Source organism: Crotalus tigris, unplaced genomic scaffold (genome assembly GCF_016545835.1).
Source record: "Crotalus tigris isolate CLP2741 ecotype Arizona unplaced genomic scaffold, ASM1654583v1 scf7180000024291.2576520, whole genome shotgun sequence".
NCBI classification, from domain to species: domain Eukaryota; kingdom Metazoa; phylum Chordata; class Lepidosauria; order Squamata; family Viperidae; genus Crotalus; species Crotalus tigris.
In genome coordinates, this window is record NW_024100464.1 from 86640 (window position 1) to 107979 (window position 21340).

Sequence of the window (21340 nt, forward strand, 5' to 3'; positions counted from 1 at the left end):
AGGCAGGAGGCTCGTCCTGCGGGGTGAGGAGAGGCAGGGCGGGGGTGCCATTGCCATGGGGCAAGGCAAGGGCCGGGCAGCTGCTGCCTGACACCATCAGCCCCCGCACACAGAGACCAGCGAGAGCATGGGGGCCGGCGGTGTCCGTCAGCAATCACAGCCAGCTGGCCCCTCGATCGGTGAACTCTGGGGCTCCGCAGCCCGCAGTTCAAAGAAGTTGCCTCTGAGCTGGATGGCTGGCCAACAGCTGAGGAGGCAATGCAGTGGGTCGTGCCTGGGAAAAAAGAGCATGTGACGCCAGAAGGGACGGGATGGGGGGGAGGGAAACCAGCTGTGCCGGGATGCATCCGGTCATGTGGGACCTTGGCAAGTTAGCAGGTGGCTGGTTGAAGAGGGAGAGTTGCCATCTCCAGGGCGTGCCCCCAGAGAGGGCTCTGAGTGCCACCTCTGACATGCGTGCCATAGGTTCGCCACCACTGTGCAAGGAACTCTTGGAAGAAAAGTGACATATCAATCAAGCAAACATGTAAACAATAAAACCAGGAAGCATGTTTCTTCATTGGTACCTTTATATCCTTTCATAGCAATGTATAGAACTTTTTCTAACCCCCCCCCACTCCAACCAACATTTCCATGGATAGAACGTCAATGCAATGTTCGTATTTCCAAATGTTGTATATTAAAGATGATCTCATTAAGGCTTGAAATGTTTGTCTTCTTTTAAACACTCCTTTTCCCCACCTCTAATTTTTAGGAGCTCTGTGCAGACCACACACATAGAACATACAGAGCCTTCATTTGAGTGGAAAATAGCTAACATTTGAACAGGTGGAAAAACACATTAATTGGCAGGATAAATTGCTGGATTAAGCTACTGCATTCAGTAGACGGATGTTTCAGTGTTGAAAAGTTATTTCCATTCCACAGCTATATTCTAGCTACAATGAAAAGAAGTCTGAGAAAAGATCATTTTACCAAAAGTCACAGCAGTACAGGGAAGATGAATATAAAAAATATCTTCTAAGCTGACTTGACAGAATTGTTGTTACCATCAAACAAACTGCAATAGTTAGAAAACTGAGCAACATCCAAATAGTTAGGTAAAAATGCAGAAAGCAATCAGCCAATTAGTTTTGTTTACATATCACTTCTATAATTAATGTCTTATTTGACTTCATACAGAAAACACATTACATGCTTGTAACTTGAGCAACTATCTTTATATTAAACATATGGATGATGGGACTATGCAGACTCTGTCAGAATCTTTTACAACTTTTGGTGACTTTTTGGCTGGAAGTAGACCTCTAAAGCACATGTTCCTAGGCACGGTTCTTGTTTGTACTCACTGTCTGAAGAATATCTAAGCAGCCTTTGAAAAACTACATGAACCTTAAATAGAAGTTTCTGACAAGAGAGTTGTAGATGCAGGTATAGATGAATCGGTGTCAGCCCTTCAAGGCAGACCCAACTGGGAAATCAAAGTTATAATCCTAATGTTAGTTTTGTTATAAGGTTTTCTCAAAATACATTTCTACCCTAGACTCAGATTTCTTTTATCTGACTGTTATCTTGGTTGCAGCACTTCCTACTGTCTGTCAAGATTATTTCTTCTGCCCATACAGTCTGCTGAAGGAAAGCAGAATGTTCAGTTTGAAGAAAAGACAACTGAGAGAAGACATGATTGTCAGGTGGGAGTACATAAAGGGAAGATGGCCAAGAACTATTTTCCATGGCCACTGAAACAGAAATAACTGGTACAAACTTTGTGATGCTGTGCATGCAATAGTGACTACTTCAGGAACCACAAATATATGTAAGGAATGTATTTTACTTTACTGTATGTGGGCATCAATATATGGATAAATAGGCTTATATGAATGGAAGTAGGACAGATATCCCATTACATAAATGTAAGTAATAGTAGTAGTAGTAGTAGTAGTAGTAGTAGTAGTAGTAGTAGTAGTAATAATAATAATAAGTAGTAGTAGTAGTAGTAGTAGTAGTAGTAGTAGTAGTTGGAAGGGACCTTGGAGGTCATCGAGTCCAACCCCTGCTCAGGCAGGAACCCTACACCATTTCGGACAAATGGTTGTTCAGTCTCTTCTTAAAAACGTCCAGTGTTGGAGCATTTACTGCTTCTGGAGGCAGGTTATTCCATTGGTTAATTGTTCTAACTGTCAGGAAGTTTCTCCTTAGTTCTAGGTTGCTTCTCTCCTTGATCAGTTTCCATCCGTTGCTTCTTGTCCTGCCTTCAGGCGCCTTGGAGAATAGCTTGACTCCCTCTTCTTTGTGGCAGCCCCTCAGATATTGGAACACTGCTATCATAACCCCCCTCATCCTTCTCTTCGTTAAACTAGTGAGAGAACACTCTTGCCAAGCATTATTTCCATCCTGCTTCTACTGTTGAAATGTTCATGTTGGGGAGGGTTCATGTTGTGCAAAGCTGGAACTTTGCACAAATCAAGGAGAGGTAAGCCAAAATCCTCACATTTCTTATGTTATGTTATGTACAGGATAATATGAAAACTATGTTGATGAGCTTTTGAATGAGTCAGCTATACTCAGGTGGAGTGATTATCAATACTATTTTGAAGGGATAATCTTGATTGTAGATATTGCAACTAATATGGAGTATTTCAAACACATCATTATGTGCTAACTAGTTTGTGACAATTTTAATTGGCCACAGAGACTGATTTTCCCAGGGCGATCTTTCACCAATGAGACTGTTCAGATCTTCCAGTGCTGTACCTATGCTCTAATCAAGTCCATCTACCCTGCTGTTGGTTGTCCTCTTTTCAACTTTCCCATTATGGACTTCTCCAAGGAGACAGGAACTTCATATTATGTGTCCAAAATATTAAATGAGAACTCTAGATTGATTTGTTCAATAATCCATTTACTTTATTTCTTGGTTATCTATGTTGGTCTAAGGAATCTTCTTCAACACCAGAGTTGAAAATACTTTACCCTGTTTCTTCAAAATCCAAATTTCATTTCCATTATAAATATATTTTACATGTGGTAAACATATACATACACACACACACACGTAGGTCTTTGGTTATTCGGGTTTTCTCCCGCATAAAATTGGAAGTGTCTTGGTGACATTTCAATGAAGTCCCATTTGTCATCTTCAGGCTGGTGTTTTCAGCTTCGAGCTTCGAGGAGCAATGTGTGGTCTTAGCTGTTTCTTCCTTTTAACTGCCAGTGGGGGTATGAACTGATTGGGTGGGAGCTTGGCTGTGTTCTGATTGGGTGGAGGTGTGTTCTGATTGGTTAGGGGCTTGGTTGTGCTCTGATTGGCTGGGGGGTTGGCTGTGCTCTGATTGGCTGGGGGGTTGGCTGTGCTCTGATTGGCTGAGGGAGTGTTCTGTTTGGGTGGGGGCTTTGTTGTGCTCAGGTTAGTCTGAGTTGCAGGGGGATTTAAGATGGTGGGCTGCCTTGCTATTTTTTGGCTTTATGTTCGTGGTCGTGCCTCATCTTCATGGTGGGTGTCAGTTTGCTTCATGTATGGATTGGAGGGGTTTAAAGTGGCTAATGATGCAGCTGTGGTCTGGCTTCTGGTTTGTAGTCATGCCTCATCATCGGTGTGGCTTTGGGTTTGCTTTTTGCGTGGATGTGTGGTGGTGACATCCTGTATGATTTTTGTGAGTGTGGGTCTGGTGTCATTTTTTGTGTTAGGGAGTCGTTTGTCAATAAGGGCGAGTTTCCAAATGGCTGGCAGGCGGGAGGTATCATCTCGCTTGTTCATGCTGTGTGGGCGTTTTTCTATCTCGATGGCTTCTCTGATTATTCTGTTATTAAAATGTTCACTTTTGGCAATGGTTCTGGTATTTTTAAAGTCAATTTCATGTCCTGTGGCTTTAAGGTGTTGGACCAGGGAAGCTGTTGGTTCCTCTTTTTTGACTGAGCACAGCCAAGCCCCTAACCAATCAGAACACACCTCCACCCAATCAGAACACAGCCAAGCTCCCACCCAATCAGTTCATACCCCCACTAGCAGTTAAAAGGAAGAAACAGCTAAGACCACACATTGCTGCTCGAAGCACGAAGCCGAAAACACCAGCCTGAAGATGACGAATGGGACTTCGTCGAAACGTCACCAAGACACTTCCAATTTTACGCAGGAGAAAACCCGAATAACCGAAGACCTACATACAAACACCCGCAAAAACCTCAGAAAACACACACACACATCTATCTATCTATCTATCTATCTATCTATCTATCTATCTATCTATCTATCTATCTATCTATCTATCTATCTATCTATCTTCTGTTCAATCATATCCAATTCCTGAGGACTGCATAGACATATTCCTGCAGGGGTTTTTTTTACAATATTTTTTAAATGACTTGCCATTTTTTTTATTGTTTTTCTGAAGTAAATGAATTTATATGGGATAAGATAAAGAAATAACCTTGGAAACGGTATGGAAGGATTTGCCCCATGCAGGCCTACTGGCTCTAGCCTTTGGACGATGTGCATGGAAATGTTTTCACCTTGATCACAGATTAACTTAATGATATGGATTGGTATTACTTACACAGCTGATTATTTTGATCACATGTAACAAATAACAAGCCCACCTTTAAATATATATACCCGGTATATATAATATAAAATTATAAATTATATAATTATAAATTATATATATAATATAAATTAAATATATAAATGAAATTTCATTTTAATGTATGCCAATTAGTATACATTCAAAGTGACAATAAAATTATTATTCTATGTCGTTTAAATACATTATAGAATTTGAAAATATGTCTTCCTCATATATTCATTGCAACAGTCTTATATCCATACCCCTACTTAAAGTAGTTAGCCTTGTCACCAGCAGAAATCAGATCTCCATTTCAGGTACAAGAATGCAATCCAGTGGGACACCCCCACACCAAGTAAATGACTGCACACATTCCTTAAAAGTATTTTTTAAAAGGTAAAGGAGTCCCTGCGGATTTTACTCCGCTAATCGTAGCCAACTATAGGGGACGGTGCTCATCTCCATTTCAAGACCATTGAGCCAGTGTTGTTTGAAGATATTACCATGGTTCAAGTAGCCAACATGACTTCACAAAGCAGTTATCTTTCCACCAAATAGATGCCTATTTATCTATTTGCATTTGTATGCTTTCAAACTGCTAGGTTGGCAGGAGCTGGGATACCAATGGGAGCTTGCCCCATCATGTAGAGTTCAGATCTTGAATCTGGACTGCTGACTTTCTAGCCAACAAACCCAGCGTCTTAACTGCACCACCCTCCTTAAAACTATATATCTGCTTTAAATGATAGCTTAGCTTGGTTTATAAAAATTTTCTACAAGAACCCATTTTTCAAGGGATGTTGTTAGTTGCCCTGAATTATAGCAGAGAAGGGTAGAAATATACATGAAACAGATAGGAAGAATTTTACTTACATGAATCCAATCCTTCCACCATACAGGAACTGAAGATAAAGAATGGAAAAAGTATCCCATGACTGATCAAGGCAAGCAACGATGTTGTGGTGCTCTTTGCTCCTACCATTCCATGGCACATCTTTTAGATACCAAAAGTTTTTAATGTTTAAAGTCAGATGGTGAGTCCAATTTTTACCTTCAACAAAAAGAGAAAAATAAAGCTTAGATAAAACATCCATAGTACAGAAAAGAAAAAGAACTGAGTATTTTGAACCTATGACAGTGGATATATTCCTTCAACAAGACATAAGTAATATTTCAAAGAAACACAAAACAACTAGAAATTCACACACACAAAAAGAATAACTATCTTGTCTGAATGTATTAGCACTCAGATAGATTGTACATAAACACTTTCAAAATGGAACTTGGAAGACTGTTTTTGTTTTAAAGAAGCAAATAATTGTAACAAACCTGCCTTGTCTCGTCTTTCCTGAACCAATTTTGTTTCCGTCTTTTTTTAAAAAAGGTTCAACTAGATAATTAGGATTAAAACATTAAAATCCTTAATAAACTACCTAGAAAAAAGACAAAAGACTGATGGCAAAGCACTCAAGAGAAAGAAATGTGCATATATACGCCACACAGTTGAAATGACTATATACAAAATCTAGCCAGAATAATAATCAAGCTTAAATATCAAAACATCACAAACATGAATTGCAAAAGGCTAAAACTATTTAAACTCCAGGAAGTGACATCATTTCTTCTTGTCTAATGATAATTAGATACAAGCCAAAGGTATATGTCACCTTCTATATTCAACAAAGTCCTAGAGCAGTATTTCTTAACTTGGGGAACTTTCTGGCTGAGGACTTCTGGGAGTTGAAGTGCACTTATCTTAAAGTTGCAAAAGTTGAGAAACCCTGTCCTAGAGTAAAGAACCTCTGGTAGTCAATCATGTATTTCATACAACATAAGTAATTCTATGATGACTTCACATCTTTTGACAATCAAAATTGGTATGTCAAATTAGAAATTAACTTTCTTAATTATTATATATGCATATTGGTATTCTTTCAAATGCTATATTGTAAAAAGACAATCTCTGAGGAGAGGACCTGCTGGAGCGTAAGAGCAAGAGATGCCAACTGCTAGTCAGACTTGACTGATGACATTAAACTCAAGGGAGACTAGGCAACAGGAAAAGAAAAGACATTTTATTTTGCTTGTGGAACATTAAATTTAGATTCATTTTTTCTTTTTTTTAAGAATGAGGAATATAAAATCAAAGACAAGTTAAAGCTAATGATCCATTCAAACCAGGCAATGGGGATATTTTTCCTCAAAAAAATCATTATAATTCTGATATAATTGACAGGCAGATAATTTCTGTCTCTGTGGAAAGAAAACAGGGAAAAGGATAGGAATTTAGGGAGTTGATTTTTTTTCCACAATAAAAGGAAGAAAGCTAAGAATCTACAGCAAACCTAGAGCCTCTTGCCTGATGGGATTTCTCATCTCCACTGTGAATGTTGGTCAAGAATTAAATAGCTCTTTTAAAAAGGCACAATATTTCAGAATTTGCTCAGTATGGTTTTCCCCTTTCACATATACTAATAAATCATGATTTGGCACATATTTTCATAGACTGAATTCCATGGGAACCACAGTGGGGGAGGAACTCTGTCTTCATGCTTTGGGTTTGGCTGGCCAGTTTCAAAAAAAGAAGCAAATTTTTTATAATCCCCAACACCAATTACGTAGAAGCAAAAAAGGAACTATAGATAATAACAAAACTTTTGAAAGTCTTTCCATGTAATATTATGTTTGTTTCAATTCTAAAAAAAAGGTTTTCATGGGTGTTTCACAACTATGTGTTTCACATCCTTCTCAACAGAATTCTTTTTATGTTCTGAGTATGTGAATCTGATTTGAGAATTTTTATGCCACAGTATACATATCTACTTTTTCAGAAATAAGTAAATATTATCATGTACTGTTCTAAACAACAAATAATATGAAGTAGTATGTTGATAAATTGGGGATCACAAGCAAACTTGAGAAAGGTTATAAATTTATTTGGAATTGCTACCAGAATTTTCTTATATCCTGCATAGATATGCAGAGCATGTTCTGACAGGGCTTTGGGTGTGCCTATGCAAAACCAGATTGCAACCAGAATTTACCATGGTGCCTGGATAAAGAAGCAGTAGCATTACCGTATCAAAGCACCTCTTGTTTTATCTTGACTTAACTAGCAAAGTGAGCAGCAAACACACAATGAGCATCTAGCTATTTATCAAAATCATTGATAGTAACGTTGTAAGATGGTGATTTCCAATCGGGCATCTAATATATAGTGATTTTCTTTTTTGTACAGCTATAGAAGTGAAGTTCAGTAATACAGTACTACCATGCTTCCCGAAATTAAGACTTGGCCGGCAGAAACGGCCCAAAAAGCCATGCGGCATCCTGCCGTGAGCAGCAGACATGGGCCAAAGCACTATGCAGCTTCTTGCTGCAAGCAGTAGAAATGACCCAAAGAGCCACAAAGCGTCCTGCCGGGAGGAGTGGAAATGGCACAAAGCACCATGCAGCGTCCTGCTGAGAGTAGCAGCAATGGCCCGAAGCGCTATGCAACCTCCTGCGAGCCACATGGCTTGACAAGTGTCGAGGAGTGGAAGGCCTGGCTGTGAGGGTCCTACCGGTAAGATAAGTGGGTGTGGGGCGTGTGGGGCAGGTTCACCCCCCTACCCTGCCCTAGCTTGATTTTTAGGCATGCGCCTTGCGCCAAAACTAGGGCTTATTTTTGGAGTACCACTTATATTAGGCCAACCCCCAAAAATCAAGCTAGGGCTTACTTTTTGGCTGAGTCTTACTTTCAGGGAAACACGGTAATATTGGTGAAGTTCAATGTCCTTATTCATTATTTTAGATTTCTAACTTTTAAAAAAATAAAAAAAGGTTTAGGTCATAGAAGAAAAGTTGAATATAATTACGCTACCAGAAGTGTTAATAAAAGTAATCTTATGTCAAGAAATTATGATGAGAATTATATGTCTTTTTGGATTCACAAGAGTACTTTTTACTGTGGAGGAACATTTTGTGTTATTTATCAGAAAAGTCTGTTCAGTTGGAATCTGACGTCAAGCATACTAAATCAACCTCTACAAACAAATCATGGAGTCTTAGATAACAAACCTCACAGGGTTGTGGTATTTTGTTCTTCATTCCAAGAAGAGATTAAATGAAGAAACAAAATGTTAAACATTAAGAGCACCATTTCAAAATCACATCTTGCTACTTATCAAGTTGCATATAGAATCATGTGCTACAAAAGTCCTACCAGAATATTTGACAGCTAGATTTTTAGGAAGGATATTTGATTTGCCAAGGTGACCAGTTTATCATAACTACTAAACTCCCTTCATCAATGAACAGTTACCAAAAAAGTAGACGTATTGTACTGATTCATACAAGAATATGAGTCTATAATTGAGTTCAGACATCCATCCCTGACCTCATAAAATATTGTCCTGGAGGCAAGGTCATAGTCACAATCTTCTTTGTTCCATTCCCCTAAACATGAGTACAGTGTTATTGGCTGTATTATGCCAAAGTTCCCAACTGTTTTTATTCTTTCTTAATGTCACTTAAATCAAAGTAATAGTCTTATCCTGGTTTTGTCTGCACACTGCAGAAGTCTGAATTAGACTTGTGATCCTTTTCAACTTGCTAATTACACTAAAACCAAGTTTCCTAACTTGGATGAATAGAACTTCATAAAATTTCATGTTTCTACATGAAAATATACCTAAAAGAGGAGAAAGAAAAAAATGGAGCTATTTCATAGGTTCTGTTTTATAATCTTTAATAATAAAAGATCAAACTGTATACCTTCAATAAATTATATTTATTTAAATACTAACTATCTGAAGCTTGAAGTTAGCATGCATATAAAAGCTGTGACAAGTGAGAGGAAACCAGTGATTCATAGGCTACAGCCTATATAAACATATGTCAGCTATCAAGAAACTAGCCAAATGTCAACTTGGATCTCAGGAAGAAAAAGCCTCTCTCCCCTTGTTCTCCCCTCCACACATACAAACAAATGTGTTGGGTTAAAATTTCATTCTTTAATCCAGTCAAATTGTGTCTGAGAATCTTCTGCCAAGTACTGAATAATGTCTGAAGAGCTGCAGTTTGCTGCTGAACTCTGGCAGAAAGTGTGATGGTTCAAGCTGTAAAATAACCTTGATTATACTGAGATAGATAGATAGATAGATAGATAGATAGATAGATAGATAGATAGATAGATAGATAGATAGATAGATAGATAGATAAAAAGAAAGAAGATTTCTTTCTCCCATATTTGGGCCGACAGGGTGCATCAAAAAACACTCAAGGTAAAATATATTCTCTCTCTCTCTCTCTCTCTCTCTCTCTCTCTCTCTCTCTCTCTATATATATATATATATATATATATATATATATATATATATATATCATAGATAATTTGGTAATATATAAATAATATAAACAGTAGTATAACATATGAGGAGGGTAATCAGGTGGTAAAATGTGACCTAAGGCAACTGATCAATGGATCAACCAACTCTTTGTATAGGAGAAAAATCAGATTCTAATACAAGTTTGTTCAGAATTCTGGATTATACTAATTATGTCAAGTATATTTAACAAAAATGCACTGAAACTTCACAACAACTGCTTGTACAAAATAAGATTATAACTACAGTCATTTTAGCATATTCAAGAGGCAAAAACCTTGAAGTAGGCTAATGAAAGAAAGACTTGTTTAAACCAGACTGCTTTCTAGTTGTTTGTTTTAGCAGTTTGATCAACTGAAATAAAGTTTCCTAAAAATGGGAATGTAGAACTTCTGCTGTTAATTATTCCTGTACGATATACTTCTATGTGTTTATATCTTTTATAAAATCTGAGGCGACTTATCTTGCACTTCTTTTGTAAGCCTCAACAAAGAATGTCTAGTTTGGGAAGAGTAATAGAAGAAATAAGCAATAAAAGGGAAAGAAAGCCTGCATCTAAAAAGTTAAATTTATTTATTAAATGTACCAATCATTTTTCACTGTTAGAAGTAACCCAGAGCTAGATATAAAACACAATAAAATAATAGAACCAAATAAAAGAGTCTTTGGAGGTCATCCCAAACTTACATGAATCAAAACCAGTCATAACTGAGTAGAGAGTATGTTCCACAATTATGAGTGTTACTTCACTTGATGCTATTAGTGAAGAAGGTGAAATGAAACTTGCTACACTGGAAGAACCTAAGTACAAAAGCTTTTTGAAATCTTGCTGGGAAAGGTGAATAGATGATAGGGAGGCTAGGCTTGAGTCAGCAGTTAGGCATATAAAATAGTATAGGTAGTACTCAACTTATGACCACAATTGAGCCCAAAATTTATGTTGCTAAGTGAGAATTTTTTAAAGTGAGTTTTGCCCCATTTTACGACTTTTCTTGCCACAGTTGGTAAGTGAACCACTGCAGTTGTTAAATTAATAACACAATTGTTAAATGAATCTGGTTTCTCCATTGACTTTGCTTGTCAGAAGGTCATAAAAGGTGATCACATGACCCTGGGACACTGCAACTATCACAGAGCTCCCCAACCTTTCCGGGTTGGCAATTCCAGAGGGAAAGGAAGGAGCAGGGAAATCTATGCTGGTGTCCGCACGCATGTGCAAACTGGCCGCTAGCACCCCTGCACATGCGCAAACAAGCCTGCTAGCACCCATGTGGCGGCACTAACATAAATGTGGAGGGTGCATCCACACGTGCGCACACTCCCCAGCCATTCCTGCAGTCTGATGGCCAACAGACCACAGATGGTACCAGACCGCGGCCCACAAGTTGGGGACCTCTGAACTATCATAAATGTGAGTCAATTGCTAAGCATCCAAATTTTGATCATGTGACCATGGGTGTGCTGCAACGGTCATAAATGTGAAAAATGGTCATAAGTCGTTTTTTTCAGTGCTGTTCTAACTTCTAGCGGTCACTAAATTAACTGTTGTTAAGTCGAGGACTACCTATATCACTTGATATTTGTGGAGAACAACTATAGACTGTTTAGGTATCAGCATTAAGTTTCAAAGGTGGTAAGATCTGATCAGATACTTGATATTTTTCAAATAGAAAACAGTATTTCTCCAATCTGCAATTAAGTACTTTTAAGGCAGTTTTCACTACCCGGCATTATGACCTTATGAATGAGCTGAATCAAGTCAGGCAATATGTTTGTTGTGTTGAAGAAGCCTGCTTTACATTATTACTTATCCTACGCTCAGAACTGGTAGCTTGATGTCATCCACATATTTTGGACTATCTGCCATACAGTCCAGACAAGGATACTGGGACTATTACTTCAAAATATTTGTTTGGCATGAGGCTGGGCAAGGCTGACCTAGTCATCCATAGGTTAGTACAACTGCAACTGCCTTAAGATGAAAAGGACTCCCCCCCCCCCCTCCTCATTTGGAAGAAAATGTGACATACTTTCTGAACCAAGCAATAAAAAGTAGGCACTGATCAAAAATGTTGACCTTGGCCAACACAATAAATGATAGAAGTCAAGCAACAGGGCTTAAATAGGCTTTTAAGATCATGAGTTCCTATGGCCAAGTACAGTGGGTCACTTTAACATTTGCCTCCTATTGTTCCAAAGTACAAAAATCACAGTCACGGCTATAACAGCCAGTAAGAGTCCCTTTGAAAACGTTGTCTTCTTCCAAGTGATCCCAGGGATTTCTTTTAAGTAGCAAGAGAAAAGCAAACTTTTTTGTTTAGAAACATTAATGCTTTCTACAGGCAAAGTCATAGAAAGAAGGTACAGTTCACCAGCTTTCTCTGTTACTCAGTACTCAAGAATGCACTGTGGTTTCTTGATAGCAAATAATTTTGGAAAAATGAATTTAACAAAGTACAGGAAATATTTACTAAACTATATTATGAACTTTATGGAATGTTTGTCAGTGTAGGTAATGTTTGACATTTTGAAGGGGGAAATAAAAAGTATTTCAATTAATACAAATCCCACAATTTTATTTTGGGGCAAAAAATGTTGCTGGAGTCAGAAAAGATCTAGAATTCAAAAATTCCTCTAGGAGGAATTTGATCAACAAACATTTTAGTAATCCTCTACCTAAATTAAAGTGGCTGCTCATAGACAAATTTTACCTGGCTGATTTCAAAGGCTGGGTTGGATCATAAATCATATGATGGGCTGTATTCAATTGCTTTAGACTGAGGAAGGCAACCTACTATCTCCAGGCTTCATTTTAAAGAGGAAAAGCAATAAAAAACTATAATGTAAAATAGACATGCTGAACTCAAAAATAATAATAAAAGAATCCCTCCCAGGCATTTGGGTTGTGCATATTTTCAAGTGCAAGTCAAAGTTGCACACATCTACAAATTTTTTAGAAGCCATTTTGTTTGCAATATTTTAAATTACAGTGTGGATTTTACAGTACCGGTGCTCCTCAACTTACAACTAGTTGCTTAGTGAGTATTCAAAGTAATTGCAGACTCCTAAAAGATACTTGTGACCCAGATTCAAACATTCAAATTTCTGATGGCTGCCCCGTCATACGACTGCATTTTGGGCACTTGGCAACAAGCCCACATTTATGACCATTTGCAGCTTCCTCTGGTCATGTCACCTCAATTTACCTTTTTTTGCCAGAAACCAGTATTTATTTCCAGTTTACAGTGAAAACCACTTGTTGCTTTGCTTAATATCCATGGCATTTGCTTAACAACTATGGCAGTGATGGCGAACCTTTTAGAGACCGAGTGCCCAAACTGCAACCCAAAACCCACTTATGCATCGTCGGGTGTCGGGTGGGTGTGGCCCATTGGGTGGGCAGGGCTGCGGTGGTAACAGCAGACTGGGTGGGACTAAAAAGTTAAATCAATCAATTCCAACTTAGCAAGATCTTTTTTTTTCCACAAGAAGTTGAAATTGACTGATCGAACCTTTTTTTTTGTACATAGCAGCGGAGGCCTAAAACAAAAAGGTTTTATAAGACCCAGCTGAAGGCCTAGAACTGGGGCGACGGCACGCATGACCACAGAGAGGGCTCTGAGTGCCGCTTCTGGCACCCGTGCCCTAGGTTTGCCACCACTGAACTATGGTATTCACTTAATGACTGCAGCAGTAGCTTAACATCCACTGCAATAATGTTGTAAAATAACAATGAGTGGAAATTTAGCTTCCCGCTAAGGAATTAGTTGGCTTTGTACAATAGCAGGTAGACAGCATGCAAAAGGGAAGATTTTCAATTAAAAATAATATGTTAGAAGTCAGGATCTAATAATCACTGAACTCTTGGAAAATGCAAAATACATTGCAAGCAGCTCCTCTGTTCACAATTTTGGTATTCTTAAATACACATTAATAATTTGAGACATATTAGCAATTTCTGCCCACATTGCCACTCACAGACTCATACTGGCAGGACATGTGGGACCAGGAGGCAGCAGCAGAGGAATCAGCACAGAGCAAGAAAAACATCTGCTGGTTTTACTAAAAATACTATATGATTTGCACTAAATACACAATGACAATTGACGTTTAGATGAGATCCTGCCCCATCATTTAGACAGAAAATGAACAGTTTAGATACCTCATCCACCTACTCCTGCCATGTGATATCACAGCATCTCAAAATAGACCAACCAGAAACAAATCAACATCCAACAGTATTTCTCTCTTAAAACCCCAACTTCTCTTGGTTCCATGTTTGCAAGGCTTTGTGGAATTGATTTTTAAACCATTACTAATATTAGTTTCTATTTCCTGGATGACAAAAAAGGCATTCACTCATTCATTCATTCATTCCATTATAGTCATATGTCTGCCCAATAACCAGACTTTTAAGAGATCAAGCATCTATTAGGATAACAGGTACTGGTGCTTTTAAGGCCAGCCTGATGCCTGGGATCAATAGTCAGTTAACTGTCTTTGATAATGTAGGAACAGTGGGATAATATGAACTTTTGTTCCTTAAGCTGAACAAGGAAATTGGCAAATAAGCTTTGTGCCCTGATATATATCCAAAGATATTTAGGTATTACATATTAGGAAGAAATGCACAATCCCGAGTTAGGTAACTTTGATTGATACCACCCTATCAGACTATGTCAGAGTCAGAAACATATTCTACCTTTCTCAGAACTAGCAAGTCAGCAAAAATGGACACACGCTTTCCCCATCAATTCCATAATGCCTCCAATATGTATTCATTCTAGATTGAAAGCTGAAAATCTGGTTATGATTCTGAATAAGATATAAGATATTTACACTAATCTAGAAAATATATAATCTCTAGAATCAAAGAAACATACTAAGATGCTAAATAATATCTTATATTTATCAAGAATAACTTTACAGGTAGTCCTCGAGTTACAACCACAATTGAGCCCAAAATTTGTGTTGTTAAGTGAAACATTTGTTAAGTGAGCTTTGCCCCATTTTTTGACCTTTTTTGCCATAGCTGTTAAGTGAATCATTGAAGTTGTTAATATTGTTATTAAGTGAATCTGGCTTCCCCATTGACTTTGCTTGTCAGAGATCACAAAAGCTGGTCACATGACCCCTGGTTCCTCAACTGTCATAAATATGAACCAGTTGCCAAGCAACCAAATTTTGATCATGTGACCAAAGAGATGCTGCATGTGAAATGTGAAAAATGGTCATAAGTCACATTTTTCAGTCCTATTGTAACTCTGAACGGTCACTAAATGAACCATTGTAAGTTGAGGTCTACCTATAGTTTTACCGTACTCTCCATTCAAGCTTTTGTGTATTTAAATGCTACAAATTATTTAAGAAAAAAATCATCTTGTATAATTCTTTGTTTTTAGCCTCTTCTTTGCATATCTAAACATATACTTTCAGCATAAGAGTTCAGAACAATAATTCAAGTTTATCTACACCAGAAAAGAAGACAAAATTAGCTATGTTGGATTGCTGTAATGGTCTATGACCAAATAAAAATTGATTGATTGGTGGGTTTGCTGTAAATTAAAATCTTTAAGTTATGCTCTATTTTATATATAAAACCATAAAATTTTCTTAACAGAACATAGACTTGCTTGGCCACTGCCTCTTTCCAGAACATTTTTTAACTTCTCAATTTAGCTTACAGACCTAGTATTTCTTTGTAGTCTTCCATCCAAAAACTACCCAGCCCAGCCCCGCTTAGTTGGCTGAACTCAAACAAGGACAGCAGGGTGCTGGGCTACATAGCCATTGTTCTCATTTAAAGTAGCTGATTCATCTATAATCAAGAAAACTATGGCTTAAAGAGCTTGTCTTCAGGCTAAGGTGAGTTTCCTTTAAAATAATCTGTTTCCTTTAAAATAATCAGATTTAAATTACAACATGCTTCCCAGTCTACCACAGCAGATTTACAAACTGTGTGAAGAACGAATACTGGAGCGGCAACATCCATCCTTTCAATAATATCTCCCCTGCTAGGTACGATCCTGGTGACACTGGATCATTAGTTCTGTATTCCAAATCTGTATTCCAATTTAGATTTCCAAAAAGAAACTGCAGGTACTCACAATTTCATTTGAGTAGATCTCAAATGATCATCCAGATCAGAAAAATCAATTTGTCATCAGTATCTTTACAGCTTTAACAAAATAATGGTCCTCTAAATCACGGGTGTCAAACTCGGTCATGTCATGTGACATATCGTGATGTATGACTTTTTTGCCTTTGCGGAGCTCAAGTGGGCGTGGCCTACATGTGACGCATCTGGCCCGTGGGCCACCAGTTTGACACCCCTGCTCTAAATCATTAGGCATGGAAATCTGTTAATCATTTGGTTGATGAGGTATACTCCATATGTCATAGTAGGTTTGAGCCAAATTTGAAGTACAGACTTAAAATATTTAATGGATGTGATCAAAGGAACATGAAACAATCAAAAGTAAAGATTAATGAAACATTTTCTGATTAAACTTCCATAGATCTTCAAATATATATGAGCTAAAAATAAAAGACAGAAGCTTTAGGTATTTATACAATATAACGGGATATGAGTAAAATGAAATATATATTCTAAGACAGTGTTTCCCAAACTTGACAATTTTAAGGCATGAGGACTTCAACTCTGGCTGTGGAATTCTGGGAGTTGAAGTCCTCATGCCTTAAAATTGTCAAGTTTGGGAAACACTGTTCTAAGATACAATTATCTGGGATTACATATACAGAAAAGCACCAAATGTGACTATGCACACACATGCTATTTTTATATTTGATTATAACTGCCTCCCTATACATACCACCTCCCTCCTGCCTCATGGTCTTCAAAACTGAATAGGTTCATTTGAGAAATAACATATGTACTTCTAATCTCAATGTCCCACTAAGGAGAATTACAGCAGGTAATCATACTTCCCACATTATCTTAGCTATTCAGTTTCTTATTTCAGCATTCCTCATAATTAGCTACAAAAAAATCTAAGCAGGGAAAGAATAGTTTTCAATTATAAAGATGCAAGGTAACATTAAAGCGCTTACATTTGCATACCTGGGCTGTGGGACATTAATTCACTGGAAACAGCAACTCACTCACTTCAGCTGGCAAGTGAAGGGATAGTAATTTATCCTTTCACCTTAGAACAATGATGGCAAACCTTTTAGAGACCAAGTGCCCAAAACCCACTTATTTTATCTCTGGGTGCCAGGTGGGCGTGGCCCACTGGGTGGGCGTAGCTGTGGTCATGGCAGACTGGGTGTGGCCAAGGTGGACGTGGTCACCTCGATGTTGCTTGTAGGGAGGAACGCCTGTGGGGGCAGGGTTGGGGGAGATCCAGGGGGTCTCTAGCAGGTGGGGTGGTGGGCAGGAGGTTTGTCCTGCGGGGCAAGACGAGGCAAGGTGAGGTAGGGTGGGGGTGCCATTGTCGGAGGGCAAGGTGAGGCAGGGGCCGGGATGGCTGCTGCCTGACACCATTGGCCCCCACACACAGAGGCCAGTGAGTGTATGGGGGCCGACAGTGTCTGTCAGCAGCCACAGCCCCACACTGGGGCTCCGCAGCCCACCGCCAGTAGTTCAGAGAAGCCACTTCTGAGCTGGAAGGCCAGCCAACAGCTGAGGCGATGCAGTGGGTCGTATCCAGGAAAAGGAGAGCTTGCGCGGCCAAGAGGTATGGGACGGGGGAGGGAAACCAACCATGCTGGGATGCATCTGGGCATTGGGATCTCGGCGAGTTAGTGGGCAGCTGGTTGAAGAAAGACGGTTGCCATCTCTGGGGCATGGTGCGTGTGCCCACAGAGAGGGCTTTGAGTGCCACCTCTGGCACGCATGCCATAGGTTCGCCACCACTGCCTTAGAATGTTCACATTTCTTGCAATCAACAACAATGCTTATACCAACTCAAGTAATTTCTTCAACACTTTTTAATTTACTGCCCAAACTGGTAATCTGATATGAAAGCTGCAATATATACACTATCATTTAATCAAAATTAAATGTAATGTCTTCCATAAGCAGCACCAAGCCAACAAACAGAAACCAGTCAGGTGTCATCTGAGGCCAAGTTGAAAATAAAAGTGAGCTAGTATGCTCTTTTTAGCATTGCTCCTGAATTCCCACCTCCTCACCATAAGCTAACTTTGCTGACAGAACCATATTAGGAAGTCTTTCCGTAGTGAACAAAACTTATTTACCAACTCATCACAGAAACAACAGATCCACCAGATTATTCCAGAATAAGAACCCAAATACAGAATCTGAACAATCTTGTATGTATTTACAAATAAAAATATAGCTACTTTTCTCATTCTTCAAATGATGTAGTCTACACAAATACTGATAACACGAGCATTGCAGCTCTTTTAATATTCCATGCTGTTAAAAAAATGCCACAGTGAAAAACTAAAGTATTTTCATAATCTTGTGAAATTTCAAATTCAAGTTATTTTTTTAAAATTCTACTATGTATATCTATACAGTTATTTGTCCAGTTATTCCTTGAAACAAATATCCAAGGTAATTTGTTTCAAGGAACTACCGTATCAAGTTTATAATTAACACTTTCCCAATAAAAGTGTACCTATATTTTCATTAGAAAAATATTCAGTCTGTTCCTTTGAATCTTCTCTGCGTAGAATATGTATATACAAAAAGAAGCAACTTGTTGAAAGATCCAAAAATTAAAATCTGAATTGCCACATGACAGACTTACAGAGAAAAGTGAAATTATTGCTTTGCAGTATTACCCTGCATCAACTATCCAAATTTACATGCTATATCAGCCAACATGCACTAGAATTTCAGAATTCTGTAGTTAGTCTTCTCTCTTGTAAGGATTTTGGTGTAACTCTATTTCATGCATCCTGAGAAAAAAGTATAATGCCTGATGTAGAAAAAAAGTGACGTTTAAAATTCCCAGTAAGCCACAAAACTCACTAGATATTCTTGGGCAAATTGCAAAGTTAAATGAATTTACAATTTAGGATTTAATTTACTTTAAAAGCACATATATTACACTCTGAAATATTAAGACGTGTTGATGTAACAACATTGCAATCTGTCAAATTAAACTGCAAGGACAGAAGCAATAATGACTTTCTAGGCAATACAAAAATTTAAAATTGGAAAAACCTAATAAATTGTTAAGATATAAAAGAAATGGAATTATTTGTCAATTTACAATGCAACCAATCCCAGAGGTATACAGTTCAGTAATATACAAAATAAAAATTGTTTGTTGTTCGTCCATCGATTTCGATGAAGACCTTGACATCTTGTGGGTTATGGGCCATCAACGATGTGTCCGTAGGTGGCTAATAAGACTGATGTTAGCACGGAATGTTCTGCCACATACTGAACAAAGAAATGTAGACACTGTTAATTCAGCATTTGCAACTCTGGCGTTGCGGAGTGCTCGCTTTTCTTGTGCCAAGATTGTCCTTCTGTGTTCATATGTCTGGCAACCCTGGTATACCAAGGTGCGCCATGTCGGTCGATCATGCACCAGAAGTTCCCAAGAGATGGTGTTAATATCCAGGGACTTAAGAGAAGCTTTTAACGTTTCTTTGTATCGCTTATTTTGTCCCCCGTGTGATCGCTTTCCTTGAGACAGCTCACCATAGAAGAGCTGTTTAGGGATGCGATGATCTGGCATCCTTACAACATGGCCCACCCAGCGCAGCTGGGCTTTCATCAACAGAGTGTAAACTGATGATAGACCTGCTCTGGAGAGGACATCTGTGTCTGGTATCTTATCCTGCCACCGGATCCTCAGAATTCTACGAAGGCAAGTCATGTGGAAGTAGTTCAGTTGCCTAACATGCCTCCTGTACACTGTCCAGGTCTCACTAGCATACAATAGGGTAGTTAGCACTGCTGCCTGGTAAACTTTAAGCTTGGTAGCAAGACTTATTCCACGGCGGTCCCACACGTTAGTCCGCAATCTGCCAAATGCAGAACTTGCCTTGATGTCAATTGTCACTGCATGGGAGAGGGTACTACCAAGATATGTAAATTGGTCCACTGCTTGCAGTTTTTGTCCCTTTACTGTGATGGTAGGCTCTTGATATTGGGCTTTTGGAGCTGGCTGGTACATCACTTCAGTTTTCTTCATGTTGATGAAGAGGCCAAAGTTGTCACAAGCGGCTGCGAATTTGTCCATGCTGGCTTGCATTTCCTGCTCCGATCCTGCATTAAGGGCACAGTCATCAGCAAAGAGGAGATCTCGTAGCACAGTCTCCTTTACCTTGGTGACAGCCTGAAGTCTTCGCAGGTTGAACAGTTTCTCATCGGTTCTGTACCTCAAATTAACTCCCACTGAGCTGTTCTGAAAGACGTCTGACAGCATGGCTGAGAACATCATGCTGAACAGGGTTGGTGCCAGCACGCAGCCTTGCTTAACGCCATTAGTAACAGGGAAGGCCTCTGAGGCTCCACCGTTACTCAGAACATGAGCCGCCATGCCATCATGGAACTGTCATACCATCAGAATAAACCTGTCAGAGCACCCAAACTTCGACATAATGCGCCATAGTCCTTCCCGACTAACTGTGTCAAAAGCCTTAGTGAGATCCACGAAGGTGGTATATAGTTCACGATTCTGCTCCTGACATATCTCCTGGAGCTGTCGAGTTGCAAATATCATGTCTACTGTGCCACGCTCTTTGCGGAAACCACACTGTGTCTCAGGTAGTATACCCTGTTCCAGATGGTCAATCAGGCGATTTAGCAACACTCGTGCAAAGATCTTGCCTGCAACAGAGAGAAGTGATATTCCTCTATAATTATTGCAGACTTGTCGATTTCCTTTCCTCTTGTAGAGGTGCACAATGGACGCATCTTTCAGTTCCTGAGGAATGGAACCTTGTTTCCAGAAAGATCGAAACAACTGCGTAAGTTTTTCAACAAGCACATCACCACCAGCCTTATAGACTTCCGCTGGGATTGCATCAGATCCTGCCGCCTTACCACTGGAACATTGATTGATGGCCTGTGAGGTTTCAGCCTCTGATGGTAGGGCATCCAGGCTATAGTTCATATCTACCTGGGGTATCCTGTCAATCGCCTCATTATTGATGGTGGATGGGCTGTTCAGCACAGAGTGGAAATGCTCAGCCCAAAATAAAAATTCATAATCATAAAACCCCAAAAGGTAAGGGGCATTGTCTTACCTGAACGCCTTTTCTCAGCATGATGATGTAGAATCCACTGGATGGGTAATTTCAGCCTTCCTGCTCAGATGAGACTAGGTCAGAACTTTGGCCATGCCTCCCTCTGGGTGTGTCTTCCCAGTTTTGATGAGGCGAAGCATCCCTGATGAAGTCCAGTGCAATGGCTCCAATCATCGTGACACCTGCCTAGACTGCCCTAACGGGAGGGTGTGGATT

At 39.1% G+C, this 21340-nt stretch overlaps 1 protein-coding gene across 3 annotated transcripts in view; it reads right to left on the reverse strand.

Moving 5' to 3' along the window:
• SUSD6 (sushi domain containing 6) overlaps nt 1-21340 on the reverse strand; it is a 58441-nt gene that overhangs the window by 24930 nt on the left and 12171 nt on the right. For all 3 annotated transcript variants that reach the window (XM_039324028.1, XM_039324030.1, XM_039324031.1), the window contains exon 2: nt 5436-5613. In XM_039324028.1, coding sequence (XP_039179962.1) covers nt 5436-5556 — 121 coding nt within the window. In that variant the 5' untranslated portion in view covers nt 5557-5613. The remainder of the gene's footprint in view (nt 1-5435; nt 5614-21340) is intronic.